Source organism: Panthera pardus, unplaced genomic scaffold, assembly GCF_024362965.1.
Source record: "Panthera pardus isolate Hobbes unplaced genomic scaffold, ASM2436296v1 HiC_scaffold_17, whole genome shotgun sequence".
Taxonomy (NCBI): domain Eukaryota; kingdom Metazoa; phylum Chordata; class Mammalia; order Carnivora; family Felidae; genus Panthera; species Panthera pardus.
Window position 1 is genome coordinate 9,021,700 of NW_026526732.1, and position 23,133 is coordinate 9,044,832.

Here is a 23,133-nt window from a genome sequence, read left to right on the forward strand (position 1 = left end):
GCACAGAGCCTGCTTTAGATCCTCTGTTTCCCCCTCTCTCTGCCCCTTCCCTGCTGGTTCTCTCTCTCTCTCTCTCTGTCTCTCACTCAAAATTAATAAATAAACTTTTTTAACCTGTACATTAACAAACATTCATAGCAGCTTTATACATAATAGCCAAAAACCAAAAACACATCCTGAGTGTCTTTCAATAGGTAAATGGCTAAAGAAACCTGGCACTTCTGTGCAATTAAGTACTACTCGGTAACAAAAAAGAAAGGAACTATTGATATATGTAACAACCTGAATGGATCTCAAGGACATTTGGCCTAGTGAAAAAAGCCAATCTCATAAGGTTACATACTATATGATTCCTTACATGTAACATTCTCAAAAAGACAAAACTATAAAGATGGAGAACAGATTAGTGGTTGCCAGGGGATAGGAATGAATATAGGACTTAAGAACTATAAGGGAATACCCAAGAGAGCTCCTTTGTGGTGATAAAACAGATCCCTCTGTTGATTGGGTGATAGCTAACATAAATCTGTATTTGGGATAAAACCGCATAGAACTATACACACAGACATAAACACAAATCAATGCTTGTGAAATTTGTGAAAACTGAATAAGATCTGTTTATATTTTACCAGGGTTAATTTTATGATTTTGATATTGTGCTGAAGTTATATAAATTATATATTGCAGGAAGCTGAGTGAAGGGTACAAAGGACTCTACTATTTTTGCAATCTTTGATAAATGATTTCAAAAGAAAACTTTTTAAAAAGTTCTTTTTTAAAAAATATTTTGACTAGATTATGAAACAGTTAAGTAGGGCAATGTATTAATGTATTTCTACAATGAACTTACTTGCATTTATGTTATCCCAAATCTTTCCAGAGCTGACATTAATAGTTCTGTTCCAGTAAGAAAATGGAAATAAGTCAAGCATGATATTTGGAATAATGTAGAATGAACACAGGAAAAAAGCTTTCACTAGATGATCCCAATAATACTATGATATTAGTAATTATATTAGAAAAATGGAAGTATAAGTGATTCCTTTTTCTTCCTTTTTTAAAGAAATATGGGTAAATTATTTTATAATAAAAGGAAATGGTAACTACATAGAGGAGCTTTCCTATGTAAGGCATTATGTTAGGCTTGTTACATTATCTGATTTGTTCCTTGCAAACAAAAACTTTAGATATATGTTATTGGTATTGCTGTTGTACAGAGAAAACAGGATATCTGAAAACTTAGGTTGTTAGTCTGAGCTTTACTAATCCTAGTAATTAATAAACTGAAGACTTGGCATCTGAGCTTCAGAGCCCAGTGCTCTTCTTTCTACTATTTAACGCTCATATGGAGAGAGTTTATGATATGTTAAGTTAGGGAAAACCATATAAAATGTATGATTATCACAACTGCAAAAAACTGTGTGCATTTAAATGACAATAGCCAGGGTATTAGGGAAATGGGATTATGGGATATTTTCCTTTTAAAAATTTTAATGTTATTACATTGTTATTTCAATTAAAATGTTTTGCAATTCTAATTTTAAATATTAATTTTTTTTCATGCAAAGTACTTTCATATTTCCCCTCTCTATATATTTACCTTGAAATAAGACAGGTTAGCTATAAGAAATGACCACAGGGGCACCTGGGTGGCTCAGTCAATTAAGTGTCCGATTTCGGTTCAGGTCATGATCTCTCAATTCGTGAATTCGAGCCCCACATCGGGCTCTGTGCTGACAGCTCAGAGCCCAGAGCCTGTTTTGGATTCTGTGTCTCCCTCTCTCTCTGTCCCTACCCTACTCATGCTTTCTGTCTCTCTGTTTCTCTCTTAAAAATAAATAAACATTAAAAAAAAATTTAATGACCACAAAATGAGATATAGATATGAAATCAAGGACCTCTAAATACTGCAGAATACTGTGAATAATTATATTTTTAATGCCTTAGTCACCTGTTGTTTTGTGCCCTTGGACAGGCTTTGTTTGGGTTAAAATGTTTTCTTTGTAAGCTAATATATTTTTTAAGGAAATTTTGTCTAAATGAAATCCAGATTTTTAAAAAAATCCTGGTGCTTTTCAGTTCCTTAATTACTGAGGAGTTATATAGTACACTAGGTTACTAAGCATCCAAGAGATTCGTGGTAAAAAAGCTTGAATGAGGAAAAACAACTTATTAGATAGGATTCTGTCACTGTTTATTCCAGTTAACAGTCATACTTTGAAGTATGCTTACTTACGTGCTTCATCAGATAACTATAATTACCTGACAAAGTTCAAATAGAATTGTAATCATTAAATCAGAAAGCATTATATGACAGATACTTTCATGCTATCCAGGAATCACTTCTGCAATGGCAGTTCTGTGTGCTTTGAGAAAGATTTTCTAACTTTTAGAAGCCTTTTCTGTCACTCAGCCTGGGCAGCCTGATCCTATAGAGATTCAGAGACAGCAACAGGCTAAGAGGAGGGCTCTTGCCAAAAAACGAGCTCAAGAACAGTTCAGACCACGAACACCCGAGCCCGTGGAAGGCAGAAAGCACGTGGATGTGCAGACAGGTATGTGACCATGCCATTGGCATCATGCCTCCTTGGTTTGCCCAGTTTTCTAAGTCCGTCCATTTTTATTTGGCTTTTCCATTATTTACGTATCTGTCATGCCATGCAGTACTGCTCCAATCACATGGTAGTAGGAGTCCATTCATTAAACAAACTCATAGACTATGTTATTACATCGGGTGTGAGATGGGGTTAGAAAAGAATTTGATGACCAAATTAATTCTGTCTTAGCCCTTTTCACACACTCGTTTCCCAAACTGTGATTATTTCTCCCTTTTTCTTTTTATAGCCCGACATGAATCACAGCTGGGACCTACAGGAGGAGAGAGCAGGGTGGTTCCATCTTGGCACTTTGTCTGTCTTTTAAAAGGAGTGAACTCATCCGGATCTGAGTCCTCCAACTCTCTCACCCCTGCCTTTTCTGTTCTCTGCTTTTAATCTCCTCTCACTGCGCATATTCCCCTGGGCCACACAAGCTCTGCTGGGCCAGTGCCAGGCTTTCTTGCTTGTCTGCCGGTTCTGAGCTAGGGAGGCTTACCTGGACCTAGAGGTCCCAGCTGTGTTGTTGTCAGAATCTTGGTAATCAGACAATACTTGGTGTTTTCCTTGGACTGATGTAACTATTAAGGATTCACCTTGGGGCGCTTGGGTGGCTCAGTTGGTTGAGCGTCCGACTTTGGCTCAGGTCACGATCTCGTGGTCTGAGTTCGAGCCCCACGTTGGGCTCTGTGCTGACAGCTCAGAGCCTGGAGCCTGCTTCAGATTCTGTGTCTCCTTCTCTGTCTGCCCCTCGCCTGCTCATGCTCTGTCTCTCTCTGTCTCAAAAATAAGTAAAAACATTAAAAAAAAGGATTCACCTTGCACCTTGTCAAGATGATGAGTGGCTTCATCAGTTATTTCTGGGTAGTTAGGGCAAATGGAAGAGAACTATTTCATGCCTTTTCCCCCTACCCTGGGGCCAAGTCTAGAATGAGGATATGTCTGTAATTAGGCAATATAGTTGTAAATGTGTAAGAGCTAAATTTTAGTGTTTCTTTATACCAGCAGAATATTAAATGATACAGGAGCAACTACTTTGTGTTGAGTTTTCCTACATCTCAGAAACTATTCCAGTCCTCTACGTGTATCTCCTTTCTTTATTATTAGAAGGACTCCTTGTGATGGTAATTATGATCCCTTTTACAGATAAAGAAACTAAGGCTCTAAGAAGATGTAACTTGACTAGGTCCTATGTTCAACATATGACTCCAGTTCTCATGTTCTTTGCATGATAACCACGCTGACCTTGCCTCACATAAATTATTCCTAAGGTGAAATCTGTTTTCATAAGCCTGCTTATAATCTATAGCCTACAGGGAACATCAAGTAACATAGTGACATGGTGCATAATTTTTTAAATATCCAGGAATTTCCAAATCTTTACACATTTACTATCTTAGAACTCAGTTATATAGGTGGATTATTAACTTTTCATCCCCAATTATACTTTGCATCTTACAAACATCTAGGCCTCATGTTCTCCTTTAGTTCTGTTTTCAAGTACAAAGCTCAGTGCTTTCTCAACATTCAATAAATGTCCTAGCCTGACTAGCCCTTGGGTCTTCCAAATACATAAAAATGCTTAGTACAATATGTGAATTTAGTCCCACATTTGAGCTGGTCCATTTCTGATCCATTTAATTCTGTTTTGAAGGAGCTAAAGTTTCAATACACATACATGCTTAAAAGAGACCAGAATTTCAAACTCAATGCGTATGGTATTCTCTTAGAAATGTACCTTGAAGAAATTGCTGACCGCATAATAGAAGTTGATGTGGAATGCCAAACAGATGCATTTTTGGACAGACCACCAACACCGCTCTTTATTCCTGCCAAAACTGGCAAAGATGTGGCCACCCAAATACTAGAAGGAGAGGTACAGTACTTTATCTGGACTTCCCTCTATCTTCTTTATAAACAGGTTAAGTTAGGTTTAGTTAAAAGCTTACAAACCACTTCATAATCAGAAAGATTCTACTTATTGGATTTCTTTCCAACTGTACTTATAATAGTTTTATCCTGAAATAGCATATTCTGATTTCTCCTCTTTGCAGATCAGAAATAAAAATCATTAGAAATATTTTTAGAATGTCTGCACTTTGATTTTTGTGTGTTCGCATACTTGATTAATGTCTGAATACAAGGTAAATTTGTACCAAATAAAGAAAAATAGCCTCTCTGGTATAAGATACTGGTATAAGAGGTCCACTGTTAGCTGCTTGTAAATTATATAATTTTCATTAAGATAATCTCCCTATGTTAGAAAAAAACTAAAATAATTACATTTTCATATCAATGTAGAATACATAAATAAGCCAGTTTATGAAATGGAAGAAGAGAAGCAATGCTTATGTGCATAATGACTTGAGTGAGATTTAAGACTTAAAGGAACTTGAAAGAACTTCCATTGAAATTGAGAAAATAAGTCTTCACAAACTACATCCAAGGGTATAGCTGCCTCTAAACCCTGGAGAAGAACCACCAAAATGCCCTTTATTCTTGTTCCTTAGTTCTTCAAAGTGTTAGTGAAAACAAACCAGTAAAAATTGAGTCGAAAGGGCAAAAACTGAGAAATACAAGGATATTTCTTTCAGGTTTCAGAGTCTGCTCTTAAAATTATTGAGTATCAGGGTTCATTTTGATGGCTCTGTAGGTCTTTATATAATTTGGACTCAAACTGATTTTTGCCTGTAAATGAAATGCTTATTCTGTGTGCCCTATGGGGCTGTGTTGAGTGTTGGAAACCATTAAGTAAAGCACCATCACAGCATCTATAGCACATACAAGATCCTCAATAAACAGTATCCTGTCATGACTACTTTTCTGGATGTTGTTTCTTTCAGCATTTGGTTCATGACTCAGATTTTAAATTTGCTTTGTTTTGTGTGTTTAAGCTCTTTGACTTTGATCTTGAAGTTAAACCAATGTTAGAAGTCCTGGTGGGAAAGACCATTGAGCAGTCTCTTTTGGAAGTAATGGAAGAAGAAGAGTTGGCTAACCTGCGGGCCAGTCAGTATGCGTACGAAGAGTTACGCAACGTCGAACTTGCTGAAGTCCAGCGACTTGCAGAGCAAGAGAAACGACACAGAGAGGAAAAAGTATAGAACTCTAGTTTTCTTTCTTAGACAGTCTTTGGATGTTTAACAGATCATGTTCTGAATCACACGTAGTATGTCATAGAGCTAGAGATCTTTGCAAATATGTTAGAAAAGAGTTTGTTGCTCAGTTATCTCCTATAGATCACAGAACTTTTACACACAGAAGCACATTCTTTAATACCAGCTTACGTATATGTACCTAGAGTTGCCAAAAGTTTCTAAATGTAATTTTAATTACATTTGTAATTACATTTAATTTCATTCGTAATCACATACTGACTGGAAGGCAGTCTTACATATCAGGATTCCTAGCAAAGGAAATGTATTGGTTTTTCCATAATCAGTGGCAGAAAAGTAGAAGGGAAAAGTGGACTAGATTGGGGATGGGTGTGGTGGAGAAGCAGAGGATCCAGACAGAATTCTGGGTCTTTTTTCTCAGTGGCCAGACCTTTCTCTATACCCTAGGGATTCTCCAGAACTTCTTTGCATAATATTGCTTTACATTACAAGTTTTTAGAACTTTTAATAAGAAAAGTTCTAGGATCTAGTTTTTAAAATATGACAATAACCTTCAATTAGGAAATGATAGGCTCAGTCATCTTTTAAGACTTTTTCTGGGTCTGGTAATAATTGTCGCTCTCTGTTGGACACCGAATGTATAAATTATGCAGAAGTGACTGAATACCTAAAAGAGTTCAAACAATTTCCCAAAGAGTCTCATTCACAGCACAGAATAGCTTAGTTGTTGGGATATTCCGCTCAATACCTAATTAAATTGACTTTTAGTTTTTCTCCAAAATGAATAATTAATTGCATGAAGGGCATAGGGCTTATGGTAGAGATTATGCAAATGAAGACCATTTGTTCACAAATGTAAAATGATCAGTGGCAGTATTAGCTTTATTGAAATAATCAGTGAAATGCTCATCAAAGGAAACTTCTTGTTTATTTACTATTAGGAAATACACTGTGAAAACAATGAAGAATACAAATCGTCTAAATTTATATTTACTTAAATTCTGAAAATAGACTTAATAAGAAACTACGTTAATTTTCCCACTTGCACATGGGAGCAGAGAAGGTGGTTCATTAGCTCCATAGATATCCTACGGTCTACAAAAAGCAACAACAAAAAAAGGTTTATAATTTTCAGAATTTTATGAATTCAAAGAATCATTACAAATGACACAACTCGTTGGCCCAGGTACTTTAAATGAAGATATCTGAGCAACTATAATTTTCATATTGGTAGTTTATTATAATACTAGTTGCTAATAAGAGTTATATATTATTCTTTGCTAACACCCATACGGTCAACCGTGCACGTGTTGAAATTCTTCTGCTTAAAAATGGATCAGCAGATGAATTTCACCTGAAGCTCCATCCCTTGTTTGACTTCTTCTTTGAAATTCTCTAAAACCTTCATGCACCATTAACGGATTCCTCGCTGTCCACGTTTGGATCCAAATCCGCGTCCAGATTCTTGCGCTCAGCACACGCGGCGCTGGGGGAGGACGGCGCGGCTGAGTAACCGTGTGCGGGCGTGTCTTGTGCGTGCAGGAGCGCCGGAAGCGACAGCAGTGGGAGGTGGTGTACAAACACGGCGAGACGGCGCAGAAAGTGGCGGCGCGCGTGTTCGCCCAGCGGTACCTGGCCGACCTTCTCCCCTCGGTGTTCGACAGCCTCCGGGACGGCGGCTACTTCTACGACCCCATTGAAAGAGGTTTGTGGGGTGTTGTCAGGTCACTCTGCTACTGTCCGCTTCCTCTGAATGCTTCCAAGTAATCCCGTGCCCGTTTCCATTCGGAATTGGAATCTCTCCTTGAAACCAACTCTGAAAGTCAATTCGAGTCGTGTTAAGTTAGTACTATTGCTAATGAGAGGTATGCTAGAAAGACCTGGACGTGGCTTTTGCTGAGAAGCAGCACTGGGCAGTAGGAAGAACTAGGACCTGATGTCAAAAACTCGAGTGCGGGCCCCAGTTTCATCCTGGGTCAGCTGTATGACCTTCAATTTCCTCATGGGTGAAATGAGGATTATTTAGGAGCTAAATGTCAAAATATGTGTGTATAAAATATGTGTGTACGTACTTGTAACTTTTTCTCAGCTGACTCCCGGTTCTGCTCAAAAACCCTTAAAGTCATCATTCGCTTAGGTGTGGACACCATCCCAGGGCCTGTATTAGGTGTGGGAGATAAAAACAAGGAGACCTGTCTCTGCGCTTAGAGAACCGCACCTGTCAGCTCTCTGTCCACCCTCTGAGCCCCACCTCTCAGCTAGTCAGGCCAAATGAACAGTTTCTCAGAGCTGCCCTCCTTCCTCACGTTCAGAAGTATTTAAATTCACAAAATGTGTACAGGTCCTATTTCAAATGGCTAATAGTATTTGGGGGCAGAGTTCAGTAATATTAATTTTCACTGGTTACAGATTCAATTCAGTACACATGCATAAGGGGTCAGATTACAGACAAATATTATTAGTTTATATTGTACTTTACCATTTCTGTAGTATTTTTTATACATGATAGCATTGATACCAGTAACCCTGGGGGGTAGATAGAGCAGATCAATTCCCATTTTTCAGAAGTAGAAACTGAAGCCCAGAGAAGTTAAATACCTTCTCCCAGACAGGCAGGGAAGCCATTAGGTCTGGGACTCTGACCCCAGGTCCAGTGCTCTTCCCGTGCTTCGTTGCCGCCTCCTTGGGGTCTAGCTAGACTGCTGTTAGCCACACAGAGTCTGGTAACTTTTTTTCCCCTCATGAATTGCTAAAAAAAAAAAAAAAAGTCACAGATCATTGAGAAGCTTGCAAATGAGATTCATGCCTCAGATTAAAAAATTATTTATAGTAGTGAATATAATATTCTATTACACTCTCTATTGTCACCCCATTGAAAAGTAACAGACGCTACCCCCTCCCCAAAAAAGCTATTTTGAAACATTAAAATGTATATTGTAATGGATCATATTTTTTAAAAGGCTTACACATCAGATTTCCATTTCAGTTTGAACAAATTTATCACTAATGGAAGCACCTAGTTTCTGACCCATTTCTAGATGGCCTTGTTCTCAGATACTCTCTGACCCTTGGTCAGCTCCTCATGGGCTCGGGGCTTCAGATGGGAGCATTCTTTTTATCATCTTGGTTCAGTCCCAGATTTGTATTGCACTTGGATTGGAGTTCTGCTCCCAGACCCACATCCTCCTCCCCACTCCTGAACCCGCCCCCTTGTGTACCTCAGATTGTACCTGTGCAGTCAGCTCCAAAGGCTTGGACTCCAAGGAAGGCTTCATAGTTTTGAAAATACTATTTTTACTGCAATAGAAAGGAAATGGACCAAAACATACACAGAGAATGTGGCAAAATTAATGCTGTATAAGTCTATTTGATATTTTAAGTATTAAGAAAACAGTGGGGAGGGGGGTGTGCTGGGTGGCTCAGTGAGTTAAGCATCCAGCTCTTGATTTTGGCTCAGGTTATGATCTTGAAGTTTGTGAGATCGAGCCCATGTCAGGCTGCACACTGACAGTGCAGAGCCTGCTTGGGATTCTCTCTCTCTGCCCCTCCCCTGTTCTCACGTCTTCTCTCTCTCTCTCTCTCTCTCTCTCAAAATAAAAACCTTAAGATAAATAAGTAAATAGAACTGTGTTAATGAGCCTTCAACATTAGGGGGAAAGCACAGATTCTTCCTATCTATAACGATTCATAAAAATCATTATAATGAAATTATAATGAATTTCATTATAACAAAATTAACTTTTTTTAATTACAGATATTGAAATAGGATTCCTTCCATGGCTAATGAATGAAGTTGACAAAACCATGGAATACAGTATGGTGGGAAGAACAGTGCTTGACAGTAAGTTGTTTTATTTTATGTAAAAGTCATTTCTGAGGCTCCTGGCTGGCTCAGTCAGTAGAGCATGCAACTCTTGATCTCGGGGTTGTAAGCTCAAGCCCTGTGTTGGGTGTAGAGATTACTTAAAAAAAAAATTTTTTTTAAAAGAAAAGCCATTTCTGAAATGTTCCAGTAGAAAGAATGAATAGAAGAAAGATGTTAAATTTTATAGTTTTAGTTTTTAAAGTTTCATTATATCAACTGTATTAACAAAGGCAAATATTTTTACCCTCAATAATACTTTTGGTTGTTGTATAATTTGGTCAGAATCAATATCTTCTGTCATTACTTTATAAATGATATTCTGGTAAAACTTGCATTGAATGTAATTCATATTCAGTGCGTTAAGTGGCACAGAAGTTAAATGTGCCGATATCGTATAAAAGGTTACGTACAGGGAAGGGATGAGGCCTGGTGAGTGCTTTATAGTCCTCTGTAAGTCAGCATTATAACTACCCAAATCCGAACAGTCAGTGATTTTTCCACATAAAATTTTTCAGTGTTGATTCGTGAGGTGGTTGAGAAGAGACAGGCTGCGTATGAGCAGAGGGACGACCAGCCCCCGGCCGGGAAGCCTAAGGACGAGCTCGGGGGGTCCGGGAGGACGACAGAACCACCAGTGGGTTATGAACTCCAGGAACAAAGCACAGCACAGCCACAGAGGCCACTTCTGGGAAGAGACTCCCTGCAAAGAACACCAGATGATGGAAGGTATATGGAGAGTGTGTTAGCCCAAGAAACGAAGCTAATGGAAGAAGGAGAGTATGAGCAAACAAAAATAAGGAAAACCTCGGGGACAGAAGTGCTACAACCAAGGGGAGACTTCCAGCCATGAAACCAATCAACGGCCAGTCAGCATTGCAAGCAATCAGGTAATGGTGCGCAGGCCCCCTCAGGTTATGGAAATTATGTTGCATTTACTCAACATGTCTTTTTGTCTACTGGATTGGACAAATCAAATATGTTGAAATAATAAAACTAATTAAAATGAAACTTAATTCATTTATTTACTGGTAGACTATCTAGAAGCTATACTGTAACTCTAATGAGAATCATGTGTATTACAAACTTTACTGCTAATATAACTAACAAATATATTTTCCCTTAATTTTTCTAATTTTGTGGGTTAGTTTTTTGTTTTTTTTTTTTAGTATCATATTTCATGTTAGATATCAGTGCTGTCAGCCAATAAGCCTTTTTCTTCTTTATGGGAAAACCGTTTAACCTATTCCATGCAAGAAGAATACCTAACTGTTGTGTCACTGAAAGCTGTAGTGCCCCCTCCTGGCAAGGACAAGAAATATACCCTTATTTGTGTCAAACTAAATAGATGGTTGGTTACCCCTTCCATCTGCAATATTCAGGTAAAGCCCAAGAGTCTACAAATTGGTAATATGCGCTTGTCCATTTTTTTCACATTTCTATTAAAAAAAATTCAAACAATACCAATAAAGCTAAAGTCTCTACTTGCCCTTATGCAGTTCCACTCCCCTCCTCAGTATAATCATTGTTATCATTGTTATAATTAGGTGAGTACCTTCTAGGCCTTTTTCAAGATATACATATACATTTAAAACCTAAAAATAGAGGGGTTGACTTTTCTTTATATAAATGTAAATGTATAGTTTGCATTTTTCACCTAACAATATATCATAGACCTTAAAGGTTAGTACATATAAATCTCTTTTTTAAATATGGTAAGATATTATATGTTATGACTATATTGTAGGGAATTCACATTTGACTTTTTAATCTAAACGTGTCTGAAGAGTTTACCTGGACTATTGAAAATCACAGATATTTTCTCTCTCGTCAGATTAACCTTAAGCAGTCATTGAAGTCCTCTGAAGCTTTAGGTAGATACAGCCTATTTTCCTCAGAATATTTGTAGTGAGCTGTAGTGAGTTGAAATAACCTGCAGTTATTAACACATTTACCTTTGTTTCTTTTGAAGATAGATACCAAAAATGTATCCACATTTTAAAAATGGAGAAAGAACATTTTCCTCCATTTGCAACAAGAAATGCACCATATGTCTACATAGCATTATATGCTTTTCAAACCATTTTCCCATGTATTATACCACTTTATCATTTTAACCCCGTAGCAACCCTTCTGAGGTATGTGTGGCAATATTTTTATTTTCATTTTTAACAGTCTTATTAGGTCAGCCAGCAAACATTAACTGCATGCCTGCTGTCTATTGGGCCCTGTGTAGGAGACTGCCAGTAACAGCCTAGCAGTGGGGCTAAATAAAGTAGGGGTATAAATAAGGAAACCACAGCTCAGGGATTTTAGGTGATTTGCCATGAGTCACAAGCCTCGTAAGTAATGGGATGGAAGCTAGAACATAAATCTTCCTTCTAATCTACTGTACTTTCTTGTAAACAACCTTGAGCCCTTGTGAGATACAAAGAATAACTTTAAATAAATTATTGCATCGGCAGCATTTTTAAAAATTGGAATCACACCTGTTACCATTGCTAGGTTATTCCATCTTGTTAAAGTCTCTATGAGCATCCTAAAGTATACAAGATATTAATTTTGGAAAGAACAGCAAGACTTTTTTTTATTGCGATCACTGTGAATCATTATTATTGATTTTAAAAAACCTACAGTTTTAAAAATGCTTTCAAAATGGATTGGAGGTTGATTTTCATCTACAATTCCAGTCCTCTTTTACAGTAACCTAATCCATTAAACACTTTGCAGATGTTCCATTAAACATCCAGACTTGTGCTCTATAATTCCATGAATTAATTCAGTTTATTAAATATATGAAAATCTGTAGACTCCACACTGAAATCAGTTAAGTTTAACTGCCATCCTATTAGATGCTACAGAGAAACAAAAATGATTAAGAGGTTAGGTGACTGTCCCTGTGAGAAAACTTAGAGAAACAGGTTATATATTATCTGGAGAAAAATTATTGAATGGAAACTTTAAATTGGCTTTGCCTACATGTGCTAATACTCTTCTTATGAGTTCTTTTCCTTTTCATCATTTCTACTAACACTAAGCGAACAGATGCTAAATAGTAATAAAATGCATGTTATGTAATAAATTTATAGAGACTGTCATCCCTGACAGTGATAAATTCCCACATCACTAAAATAGGGCAGAGAGTTCAAAGTAGTTTTCTCCAGTGTAGGCGTCATGGTGTTCAAGTCATTCTGACTTCTGTTGAGCTAAGGGGTGTTGGCACGACCTGGGAAGTCACGCAGGGCAGCTCAGGGCAGTGACTGGAAGCCTGGATACCGGAGCCAGACCGCCTGGGCTTGCTTTCTGTCCTGCAAGAATACAGTCTTCACCACACATTAGGTGGTTTGCCTTTGTTATTAGGAAAAAGAACCGACTTATCAGTCATGTCCTATTTCTGAAATATGGCAGGGTGGGAAACCTGCAGAAGGAAAAACTATTTGGAGACTATAATTCCTTTGAAAGTCATAACGGGGATGGGACAAGTGGCATTTTCATGTCATATCAAAATGTTATGGTACCATAACCATCAAAATGTTAATGATCCCCATTTCTTCTCTCCTAGAAGGCTTTCATTTTCTTATCATGGTGTTAAAACATATCAACCACAACAGCTACATTTTTTAAATCTATAATCTTATTTTCGTGTGCTTCACTTACTATGAAAAATTTGGCACATTCTGCTTTTCTATTTTGTTTATAAGTGAATTACAGAAAGTATTTATATACATTCTTAGCTTAATAGCTGTAGCCATTTATCTTAATTTATTTAGCCTAAAGGCATTCTGGAGAGGTCCAAAACAGGGATTTAATTTCCCCACAGACCAATTAGCACCTATTGTTTCTTAGCCATAGTTCCCAGGTCTAACCAGAACCAGCCTTCTCCTGACTTGTCCTTCAGAAGCACAAACAAGAATGTTGCAAATCAGGTTTTTATCACTATGATAAAAAATACTGTTAGTGATATTGGATTGGTGTCTGTAATTCTCCCTTTGAATTGAAGGATATTTACCTTTGGGTGTTAGTGATATCAACTTACAGATTAAAATTTAATGAATTGATAGCTTAGATGATGTTTTTGTTTTTCATAAACCATGAGAATAGAATAACAAATATGTGAGAAGATACAGTGATGACACTATAATTTTGCTTATAAATAAAATCTATGAAATATTGAAGATAATTTCAGGATAAAAGTATCTTGAAGATAACATTTAAACAATTTTAAATCTTTTTTTTTTAACGTTTATTTATTTTTGAGAGAGAGAGAGACAGAGATAGAGCATGAGCAGGAGAGGGGCAGAGAGAGAGGGACACACAGATCCGAAGCAGGCTCCAGGCTCTGAGCTGTCAGCACAGAGCCCGATGCGGGGCTCAAACTCACTAACTGCGAGACCATGACCTAAGCTGAAATCGGACGCTTAACCGGCTGAGCCAACCAGGTGTCCCGAGCAATTTTAAATCTTTTGAGAAGAGTTCAAAGCATGAATAAATTTTTATCGCTATATGCATCAATAATTTTCGTAAATATCAAAACATTTTTAAATAGTTTATTAGCTCTTTTTTTAAGTTTTATTTTTATTATTATTTATTTTGAGAGAGAGAGGGTATGCAGAGAAGGAGCAGAGAAAGAGAGGGAAGGAGAAAATCCCAAGCAGACTCCACACTGTCAGCCACAGAGCCCAGCACGGGGCTCGAATCCACAAACCATGAGATCATGACCTGAGCCGAAACCAAGAGGCAGACACTTCACCAACTGAGCCACCCAGGCACCCCAGTATTAGAACATTTTTATTTGCACTACTGTATATATGGTCTTCTAACATTTTAGAGTATACTGATATCCATATTTACCACTAGGTGTCAGTAAAACTCTAAGGTAAAGTTAACTTGCCTCCAACTTCATACATGATGAGAAGGAGACCTTGGTAGACAGAGTTCAAAAATACATTGTATTCCTTGGAGACACTAGACTCACAGTGAATTTTTTATCTTGCCCTAAATGGCAGCTGCCACTGCCAGCTCTGTAGAGGTGCCAGTGGACTCCAACCTGTATCTGAAGCCTTAAAATGGTTGTTGTAGAGAGGACCTTAGCTGTCAGATACTCTAGTCTTCTATCCAATACAGTATGTTTAACAGTGCCCAGTTATCGTGTTTAGTTTGGTCTCCCCAGGCCCAGGCTATGGTAAATAAATGCTTAGTCAATGACATTATTGGATAGTTCTCATTATCAGAAGTTTCTCTTATACTGAGTCAGAATCTGTTCCATTGTAACCTATGCTTTTTGGTCATAATCCTGCCATTTGGCATGAGTATGGCTCAGGGAAACAGAACAATTTTATTACCATATTAGCCCTGTCCTATACTCCAGTAACTTTTTCCTTTCTTCCAAGCTTTTCTTTCTCTGAATGAAATATCACCACTCTTCCCAATTATTCCTCATATGGCATAGTTTCAGAACTTCCTCATTCTCCATCCTGGTTACTGTTATCTTGAAACTCCTATTTGTTCAACATCATCTTAAACATGTTTCCCAGAGTTAGATATACCACTACAGATGTAATCTAACTCAGCAAGGAGTACTGTGGCATTAGGATCTCCCATGATTTGGACATCACCAACTCACTTGTAAATTCAGTTATTTAGAAACCTCATTCTTAAAACATAGAGAAAAAGTCAAAATGATTTCTAGGCAGTCACAATGTCACAAAAGTCCACACACTTTGCAGTGGGCCATCCAAAGCTTTTTAACGTATTGCTAACCAATTTGGCTATTTGATTATTAACTCCACAACATATTGGAAATAATATATTAACAAGGAAAAAGGGACTGCTGTGGGAAGACTCATAGGCTAACATTTATAAGAAAAAGGCAGGAGGGGCACCTGGGTAGCTCAGTCGGTTGAGCATCTGACTTTAGTTCAGTTCATGATCTCACGGTTCATGAGTTCGAGCCCCACATTGGACCCGCTGCCGTCAGCCTGTCAGTGCAGAGCCCACTTTGGATCCTCTGTCCCTTCTCTCTATCCCTCCCCTACTTACACTCTCCCAAAAACAAAATAAATATTTTTTTTTTAAAGGCAGGAAAAAAAGATAAAAAGCACAGTGGTATGGGGCCAAAACTGAATATTCCTCAACATGCCCTGAATACATCATTATATTACAGCTCAGTACAGAGATTAATGTTTATGGAGGAAACACTTCTAGAATGGTGGAGTAAGGACCTCTGAAAATCTCTTCTATAAAAGCAATGAGAACACAGGCAAAATTGTCAAAAATCAAAATTTTCAGAACTCTGGAAATTAACCAAAAACTTGCAACAGTGAATAACATTTATTCAAGAAAAATGGCTGAATCTCATTATGAACAGTAAAGCTTGTGGTAGTTTACCTTGCTCTATTCCCATCTCATTCTTCCCAGCTCCACCATAGCCATGAAAACCAACAGACCCAGAACCACAGTAACTGAGAAAACCAGCAGCCCATCAGGCATTGAAAAGAAGCAAAACCAGCTTGGAACTCCCCAAAAGCCACATCCCCAGAAAACTGTCAATGTTTGACTGGTCTGGCAGCTCCCTCGAAAATTCCATTAACAGGGCTTATCTTTATTTGACCTGACTCAGAGCTTGCTCTTTGAGGAAAGTCCTAACACCAGGGCATTTTCTTAAAAAAAAAAATAAATAAATAAAAATCAGCAATTGTTTAACATGGCAGCTGCCTGAGGCAGAAATACCCATTGGAGCAACAGCAAACTTGGAAATGAGATGACCTTAGGGAAATGCGAAAAGCTTCAAAATATTACTGAGAGTATATATATATGTAGGGTGCTTTGTAGGGCTGTGTGTTTGCCCAAGAAAGACCTGAGAATGCCCTAATTTCTCATCTCTGGCTGACCTTGAGGATCTTCACAAGCAGGAATTAAAAGCTAAGTCAGGGGTGTAAACTGCAAAAATACTGAAGGCATGTCTCAACATACATAGAAGTCCCTTAGCAAAGGGTGGAAGATTTACCAATTCAGGGCATTTAAGGAAATTGCTGTCTAATCATTAGCTGACCAGGAAGTTAACTGAGCAGAGACTTCAGAGGTAGCACACAGCAAAGAATCCAGGTCTTACAGAATTTATTCAGGAAGGTCATTAAACAAACAGCAACAACAAACAACAGCAACAAAATCCAGGTTGGAGGGGTGGGGCAAGAATTTGAGATCCAGAATTACCATATTTTCGTTATTTAAAATATCCAAATTTCAATTAAAAAAATACAAGACAGACAAAAAATAGAAAAGTATGGTCCATGCAAAAGAAAAAAAGCACTCAATAGAAACTGTTCTTGAGAAAGTCTAAATCTTGAACTTGACAAAGACATTATTCAGCTAGTATAAATATGTTCAAAGAACTAAAGGAAACCATGTCTAAAGAATTAAAATATGAGAATGATACCTCACCATAAAAATCAGCAATTGTTTACCATGGCAGCGGCCTGACAGTGACTATCAAGAGGTTAGAAGTCATTAAAAAAAAAAAAAAAAAAAAAGAGCCAAATAGAAATTCTGGTGTTGAAAAACTCAACTGAAATGAAAAATTCACCACAGGGTAAATAACAGATTTGAGCTGGTAGAAGAAAGAATCAATGAAGTTGAAGTTAAGTCAATTGAAAGAATCCACTCAAAAGAACAAAAAGAAAAATGAATAGGGAGAAAGAACAAGTTTCAGAAACGTGGGGCACCATAAGTATACTAACAGACACATAATGGGAGTCCCAGAAGGAGAGGAAAAAGAAAAGTGCAGAAAGAACGTTCATAGAAACCATGTCTGAGAACATCCTCAATTTGATGAAAAATGTTAATATTTACATCCAAGAAACTCAATGAATTCCATAGTACAAACTGAAGAGATCCACAATCACACACATCATAGTCAAATTGTCGGGAGACAGAAGCAAAGAGAAACTTGAGAACAATAAGACAAAAATAACTATGTACAAATATTCAATAAGGTTAACAGCTCAGTTCTCATCAGGCATCATGGAGGGCAGAAGGCAATGGGGTGGCCTATTCAAAGTACTAAAAGAAAAAGACTGCCATTCAGGAATTCCAACATAACTGTTCTTAAAACTGAAAGAGGAAATAGATGATCTGAATAGGCCAATATCTATTAAAGAAATTGAATCCATAATGACTAACTTTCCAGAACAGAGAGCACTGGGCCCACATGGGTTCACTGGTGAATTCTATCAAACATGTAACTAAGAAATTATAAAAGTTCTCTACCATTTCTTCAGATGACAGAAGGAAGGGGAATACTTCTTAACCTATGAAGCCAACATTACTCTAACACCAAAACCACCCAGACATTACATGAAAACTACAGACTAATATCTCTTATTAACCTAGTTGCAAAAATCCACAACAAAATATTAGCAAACTAAGTCCCAACAATGCATAAAAAGAATTATATACTATGACTTAGATTTAACTCAGGTATGCAGAGCTGGTTTAACATTTGAACATCAACTAATATGATCCATCACATCAACAGACTTTAAAAAAATTTGCGTGATTGTATCAATAGATGCAGGAGAAGATTTTGACAAAATTCAACACCCATTAATGATTTAGAACACACACACACACACGCACAAAGATTTCAGTAAACTAGCGATAAAGGAGAATCCCTCAACTTGAGGAGTAAAAAGCCACAAGCTAACATCAAAATGAGAAACTAAACTCTTTCCCACTAAGATCAGGCACAAAGCAATGATGTCCCCTCTCATCATTCCTTTTCAACATCATATTGGGAGTCCTAACTGATGCAGAAAAGGAAATGAAAGGTATACAGATTGGGGAGGAAGAAAGAAAACTGTCTTTATTCACAGGTGACCTGATTGTCTATGTAGAAAATGAGTCCTGGACTTGGGGAAGATGGCACAATAGGAGGACCCTAGGCTCACGTCATCCCATGGATACAACTAGATAACACTCACTTTAAGTATAAATAAAAACGACCTGAAGACTGGCAGAATAAGCTCCACAATAAAATATGAGGAAGAAGACACATCGAAGACAGTTGGAAAAGCACAGAAGCAGTCAGGAATTAAATGGACTCACAGAACTGTCCACAGGAGGGAGGGATGCCATAGGCATGGAAAAGGGAGATAAACAGACCCCCACACAGGGCGACTGGGTGGCTCAGTCAGTTAAGCATCTGATACCCACTCAGGTCATGATCTCTCAATTCATGAGTTCAAGCCCCACATCAGGCTCTATGCTGACAGCTAGGAGCCTGGAGCCTGCTTTGGATTCTGTGCCTCCCTCTCTCTCTCTCTCTCTCTGCCCCTCCCCAACTCTCTCTCTCTCTCAAAAAAAAAAAAAAAAAAAAAAATACCCCCCCCCCCCCCAACTAGGAAGCCCACATGAGGAAGACAAATCTCCATAACATTTGGCTTTGAAAACCAGAAGGTCTAAGTTTTGAGAGTTCTTACAACAGCAGGACTTAAAACCTGGAATTAAAAAAAAAAAAAATCAGTGGGCTCAGCTCTGGAAGAGTCAGTGAGCAGAGGAAGCTGAGTCTCTGCCTTTAAATAGCCCTACTAACAGCCCACAGAGATAGAACATAGAAGTAGCGGTTTGAAAAGTCTCTGGGGCACACAGGAGGGAGAGTTATTTACTAATCTCAGAGCATGTTCCAGAGGGACAGAAATCTCTGGGGAACTCCTCCAGGAACAAAGGAACCGGCAGGCACATTTCCCTCCCCTGCACCCCAGTGTAAACACACAGCCACCTGCGGGAATTGCGGAAATTGCCCATCCTTCTTGCACAGTGCTTCCACCAATCCACCCCTCCAGACAGCCTGCCTTAGTCCCTGCACTGCCCTGCTCTCGGAGGAATGGCAGCAAGCAGTTTGCAAGCACCACCACCCTACCATATCCCCTGGTGGTGCTTCCTCAGATCCACCCTCTTCAATGTGCTCTTAGCCAGAGCCCACACAGGGTGGTGCTACCAGACTGGCAGTGCACAAGCAGCCCCTGCAGCGGCCAGCACCACTGCAGAGTGATTCCTGCCCTGGGGTGAAGGAAAGATAATCACACCTACCAGTCAGAAAGAACCCCCAGCAGTGGGCTGGAGGCAGACAGCTGGTGTGACTACAGACCTTACCCACCAATGAAAGCTTCTCAGAGAAAGCGCCCTGCAGTGTGGTGCTACTGCATCTCTGGCAAATGCCCAGTCTGACTCCCCTCAAGCCCAAGGCAGACCCAGACTGGCCAGTTAACACCACAGGGACTGAACACTGCCCACAACAGGCAAAGAGAGCCATTGCAGACTGCTGGACTAAAGGAAAAAGCAGCTCAGCCAAAACAGAAGGGTGTACACATCACACATAGGCAATACTCCTGAAGCACCAGGTTCTGGTAAAGACAAAACAATGCATGGCAGGACACTACAGGATCTCTTCTTCATAAGGCCATTATTTTCAAGTGCAGGAAACATAACTGTCTTTCCTAACACACAGAAACAGACACAGAGAGTTAGACAAAATGAAAAGACAGAGGAATATGTCCCAAAATAAGAAGAGATCAAAATCATGGGATGAGACCTAAGCAAAACAGAGATAAGCAATATGCCTGTTCAAGAATTTAAAGTAATGCTCATAAAGATACTGCACTTAAAAATGGAGTGGAGACCCTTAACAATAAGATAAAAAAAGAACCAATCAGAGATGAAGAATACAATATCTGGAATTAAAAATACACTAGATGGAATAAATAGAGTTAACAAAGCAGAAGATTGAATCAGTGGCCTGGACGATAGAGTAATGGAAAATCAAGCTGAGCAGATGAGATAAAAAAATATATATATGCAAAATGAGAAAAGACTTAGGGAATTTAGGGACACCATCAAGTGTAATAACATCCCATATAATATCCTTACAGGGATCCCAGAAGGAGAAGAGAAAGAAAAGGGGACAGAAAAATTATTTGAAAAAATAATAGCTCACAACTTCCCAAATCTGTGGAAAGAAACAGAAATCTAGATGCAGGAGGCACAGAGATCCCCCAACAAAATCAACCCAAAGAGGTCCGCTCCAAGACACACAGCAAGTGAAATGGCAAAAAGTAGTGATAAAGAATTTTAGAAGCAAGAGGAAAGAAAGCAGATACATACAAGGGAAACCCTATAAGGCTATCAGCTGATTTTTCCACAGAAATTTTGTAGGCCAGAAGAGAGTGGCATTATATATTCAAAGTGCTGAAAGGAAAAAAATCTGCAGGTAATACTCTAGATAGAATACCCTATCCAGCAAGACTATCATTCAGAATCGAAGAAGAGAGAATTTCCCAAACAGTTAAAGGAATTAATGATTAAACCAGCCCTATAAGAAATGTTAAAGGGCAAGAGGAAGGCAAGTAGGAAGCACAAAAGCAGTAATAATAAGTATATCTGTAAAAACCAAATAACTTACAAAAATAAAAGGATGTAAACAGTAACACCACATACCTAAAACTTGGGGAGGAGAGGAGTAAAGAATGGGTCCAAACTTAAGTGGCTACCAACTTAATATAAACGGCTATACACAGAAGATGTGATAGACTGAATGGTATATCTGAATGGTATACTATAAATGTATACCATTTATACATGATATACATGTATATACATTATGATATACATGTGTATGCATGATATACATCATGAGAGAAAAGAGCAATAGAAGAAAGGAATAGAAATAAACTACAAAAACAACCATGAAACAAGGAATAAAATGGCAATAAATATACACCTACCAATAATTACTTTGAATGTAAATGGACTAAATGCTCCAATCAAAAGACATAGGGTGATGGATGGATAAAAACAAAACAAAACAAACAAAAAATAAGACCCATCTATACACTGCCTATCAGAGACTCATTTCAGACCAAAAAACACATGCAGATTGAAAGTGAAGGGACAGAGAACCATTTATCATGCAAATGGATATGAAAGGAAAGCCAGGGTAGCAATACTTTATTGGACAAAATAGACTTTAAAACAAAGACTGAACAAGACACAAAAAAGGATACTATATAATCAAGGGGACAATCCAACAAGAAGATATAACAATTGTAAATATTTGTGTATCCAACATAGAAGCACCCAAATACATAAAGTAGGTGATAACAAACATGAAGTAATTGATAGTAATTTTAACTCCCCACTTATATCAATGGACAGGTCATTCAAACAGAAAATCAACAAGGCTTTAAAAATCAACAGTGGCTTTAAATGACACATTGAACCAGATGGATTTAACAGATATATTCAGAACATTTATCCTAAAAACAGCAGAATACACATATTTTCAAGTGCACATGGAACATTCTCCAAAATAGATCGCATATTAGGCCACAAAACAAGTCTCAACAAATTCTCAAAGACTGAAGTCATTTCATGCATCTTTTCTGACCACAAGGCTATGAAATTAGAAATCAACCACAGGAAAAATCTGGAAAGAACACAAATAAATGGAGGTTAAATAACATGCTACTAAGCAATGAATGGGTCAACTAAGAACTCAAAGAAGAAATCAAAAACTATATGGAGACCAATGAAAATGAAAACACAATAGGGATGCAACAAAAGCTGTTCTAAGAGGAGAGTTTATAGCAATACAGGTCTACCTCAAAATTCAAGAAAAATTTCAAACAACCTAACTTTACATCTAAAGGAGCTAGAAAAAGAATAAACACAACCAAAAAAAACTAACAGAAGGAAGGAAATAATAAAGATGAGAGCAGAAATAAACAAAATAGAAAAACAAGCAAACAAACGAAAAACAATAGAAGAGATCAATGAAACCAGAAGCTGGTTCTTTGAAAAGATCAACAAAATTGATAAAGCTTTAGCCAAACTTATCAAAAGGAAGAAAGACATAACTCAAACAAAATCAGAAATAGGAGAAATAGCAACCAACACCACAGAAATGCAAAGGATTATAAGGGAGTATTATGAAAAATTACATGACAACAAATGGGACAACATAGAAGATATGGATAAATTTCTAGAAATATGTAACCTCCCAAAACTGAATCAGGAAGAAATAGAAAATTTGAATGGACTGATTACCAGCAACAAAACTGAACCAGTAATCAAAAAAAACTCCCAACAAACAAAAGTCCAGGACCAGATGGCTTCAAAAGTAAATTTTTTTTAAATTTTTAAAAATGTTTATTTATTTTCGAGAGACAGAAAGAGACAGAGTGAGCAGGGGAGGGGCAGAGAGAGAGAGGGAGACACAGAACATGAAGCAAGCTCCAGGCTCCAAGCTGTCAGCACAGAGCCTGATGTGGGGCTCAAACTCAAGAGCCATGAGATCATGACCTGAGCCGAAGTCAGATGCTCAACCAACTGAGCCACCCAGGTGCCCCCAAAAGTAAATTCTACCAAACATTTAAAGAAGAGTTAATACCTATTCTCAAACTATTCCAAAAAATAGAAGATGAAGGGAAACTTCCAAATTCATTCTATGAGGCCTGCATTACCCTGATACCAAAACCTTACAAAGACACTACAAAAAAAGAGTACAGGC

The 23,133-nt window shown here is 37.9% G+C and overlaps 1 protein-coding gene across 2 annotated transcripts in view; it reads left to right on the top strand.

The window, feature by feature from the left end:
* Positions 1–16,222, top strand: part of RSPH3 (radial spoke head 3) — a 32,068-nt gene extending 15,846 nt beyond the window's left edge. Inside the window, exons 3-9 of one of the 2 annotated variants that reach the window (XM_053904309.1) lie at positions 2,414–2,555; positions 4,325–4,470; positions 5,489–5,692; positions 7,253–7,415; positions 9,465–9,551; positions 10,091–10,462; positions 15,990–16,222. In XM_053904309.1, coding sequence (XP_053760284.1) covers positions 2,414–2,555; positions 4,325–4,470; positions 5,489–5,692; positions 7,253–7,415; positions 9,465–9,551; positions 10,091–10,425 — 1,077 coding nt within the window. In that variant the 3' untranslated portion in view covers positions 10,426–10,462; positions 15,990–16,222. Of the gene's footprint in view, positions 1–2,413; positions 2,556–4,324; positions 4,471–5,488; positions 5,693–7,252; positions 7,416–9,464; positions 9,552–10,090; positions 10,584–15,989 lie in introns of those variants that run through there. The other variant, XM_019412850.2, reaches the window with a different exon arrangement.
* The last annotated feature ends 6,911 nt before the right edge of the window (positions 16,223–23,133 follow it).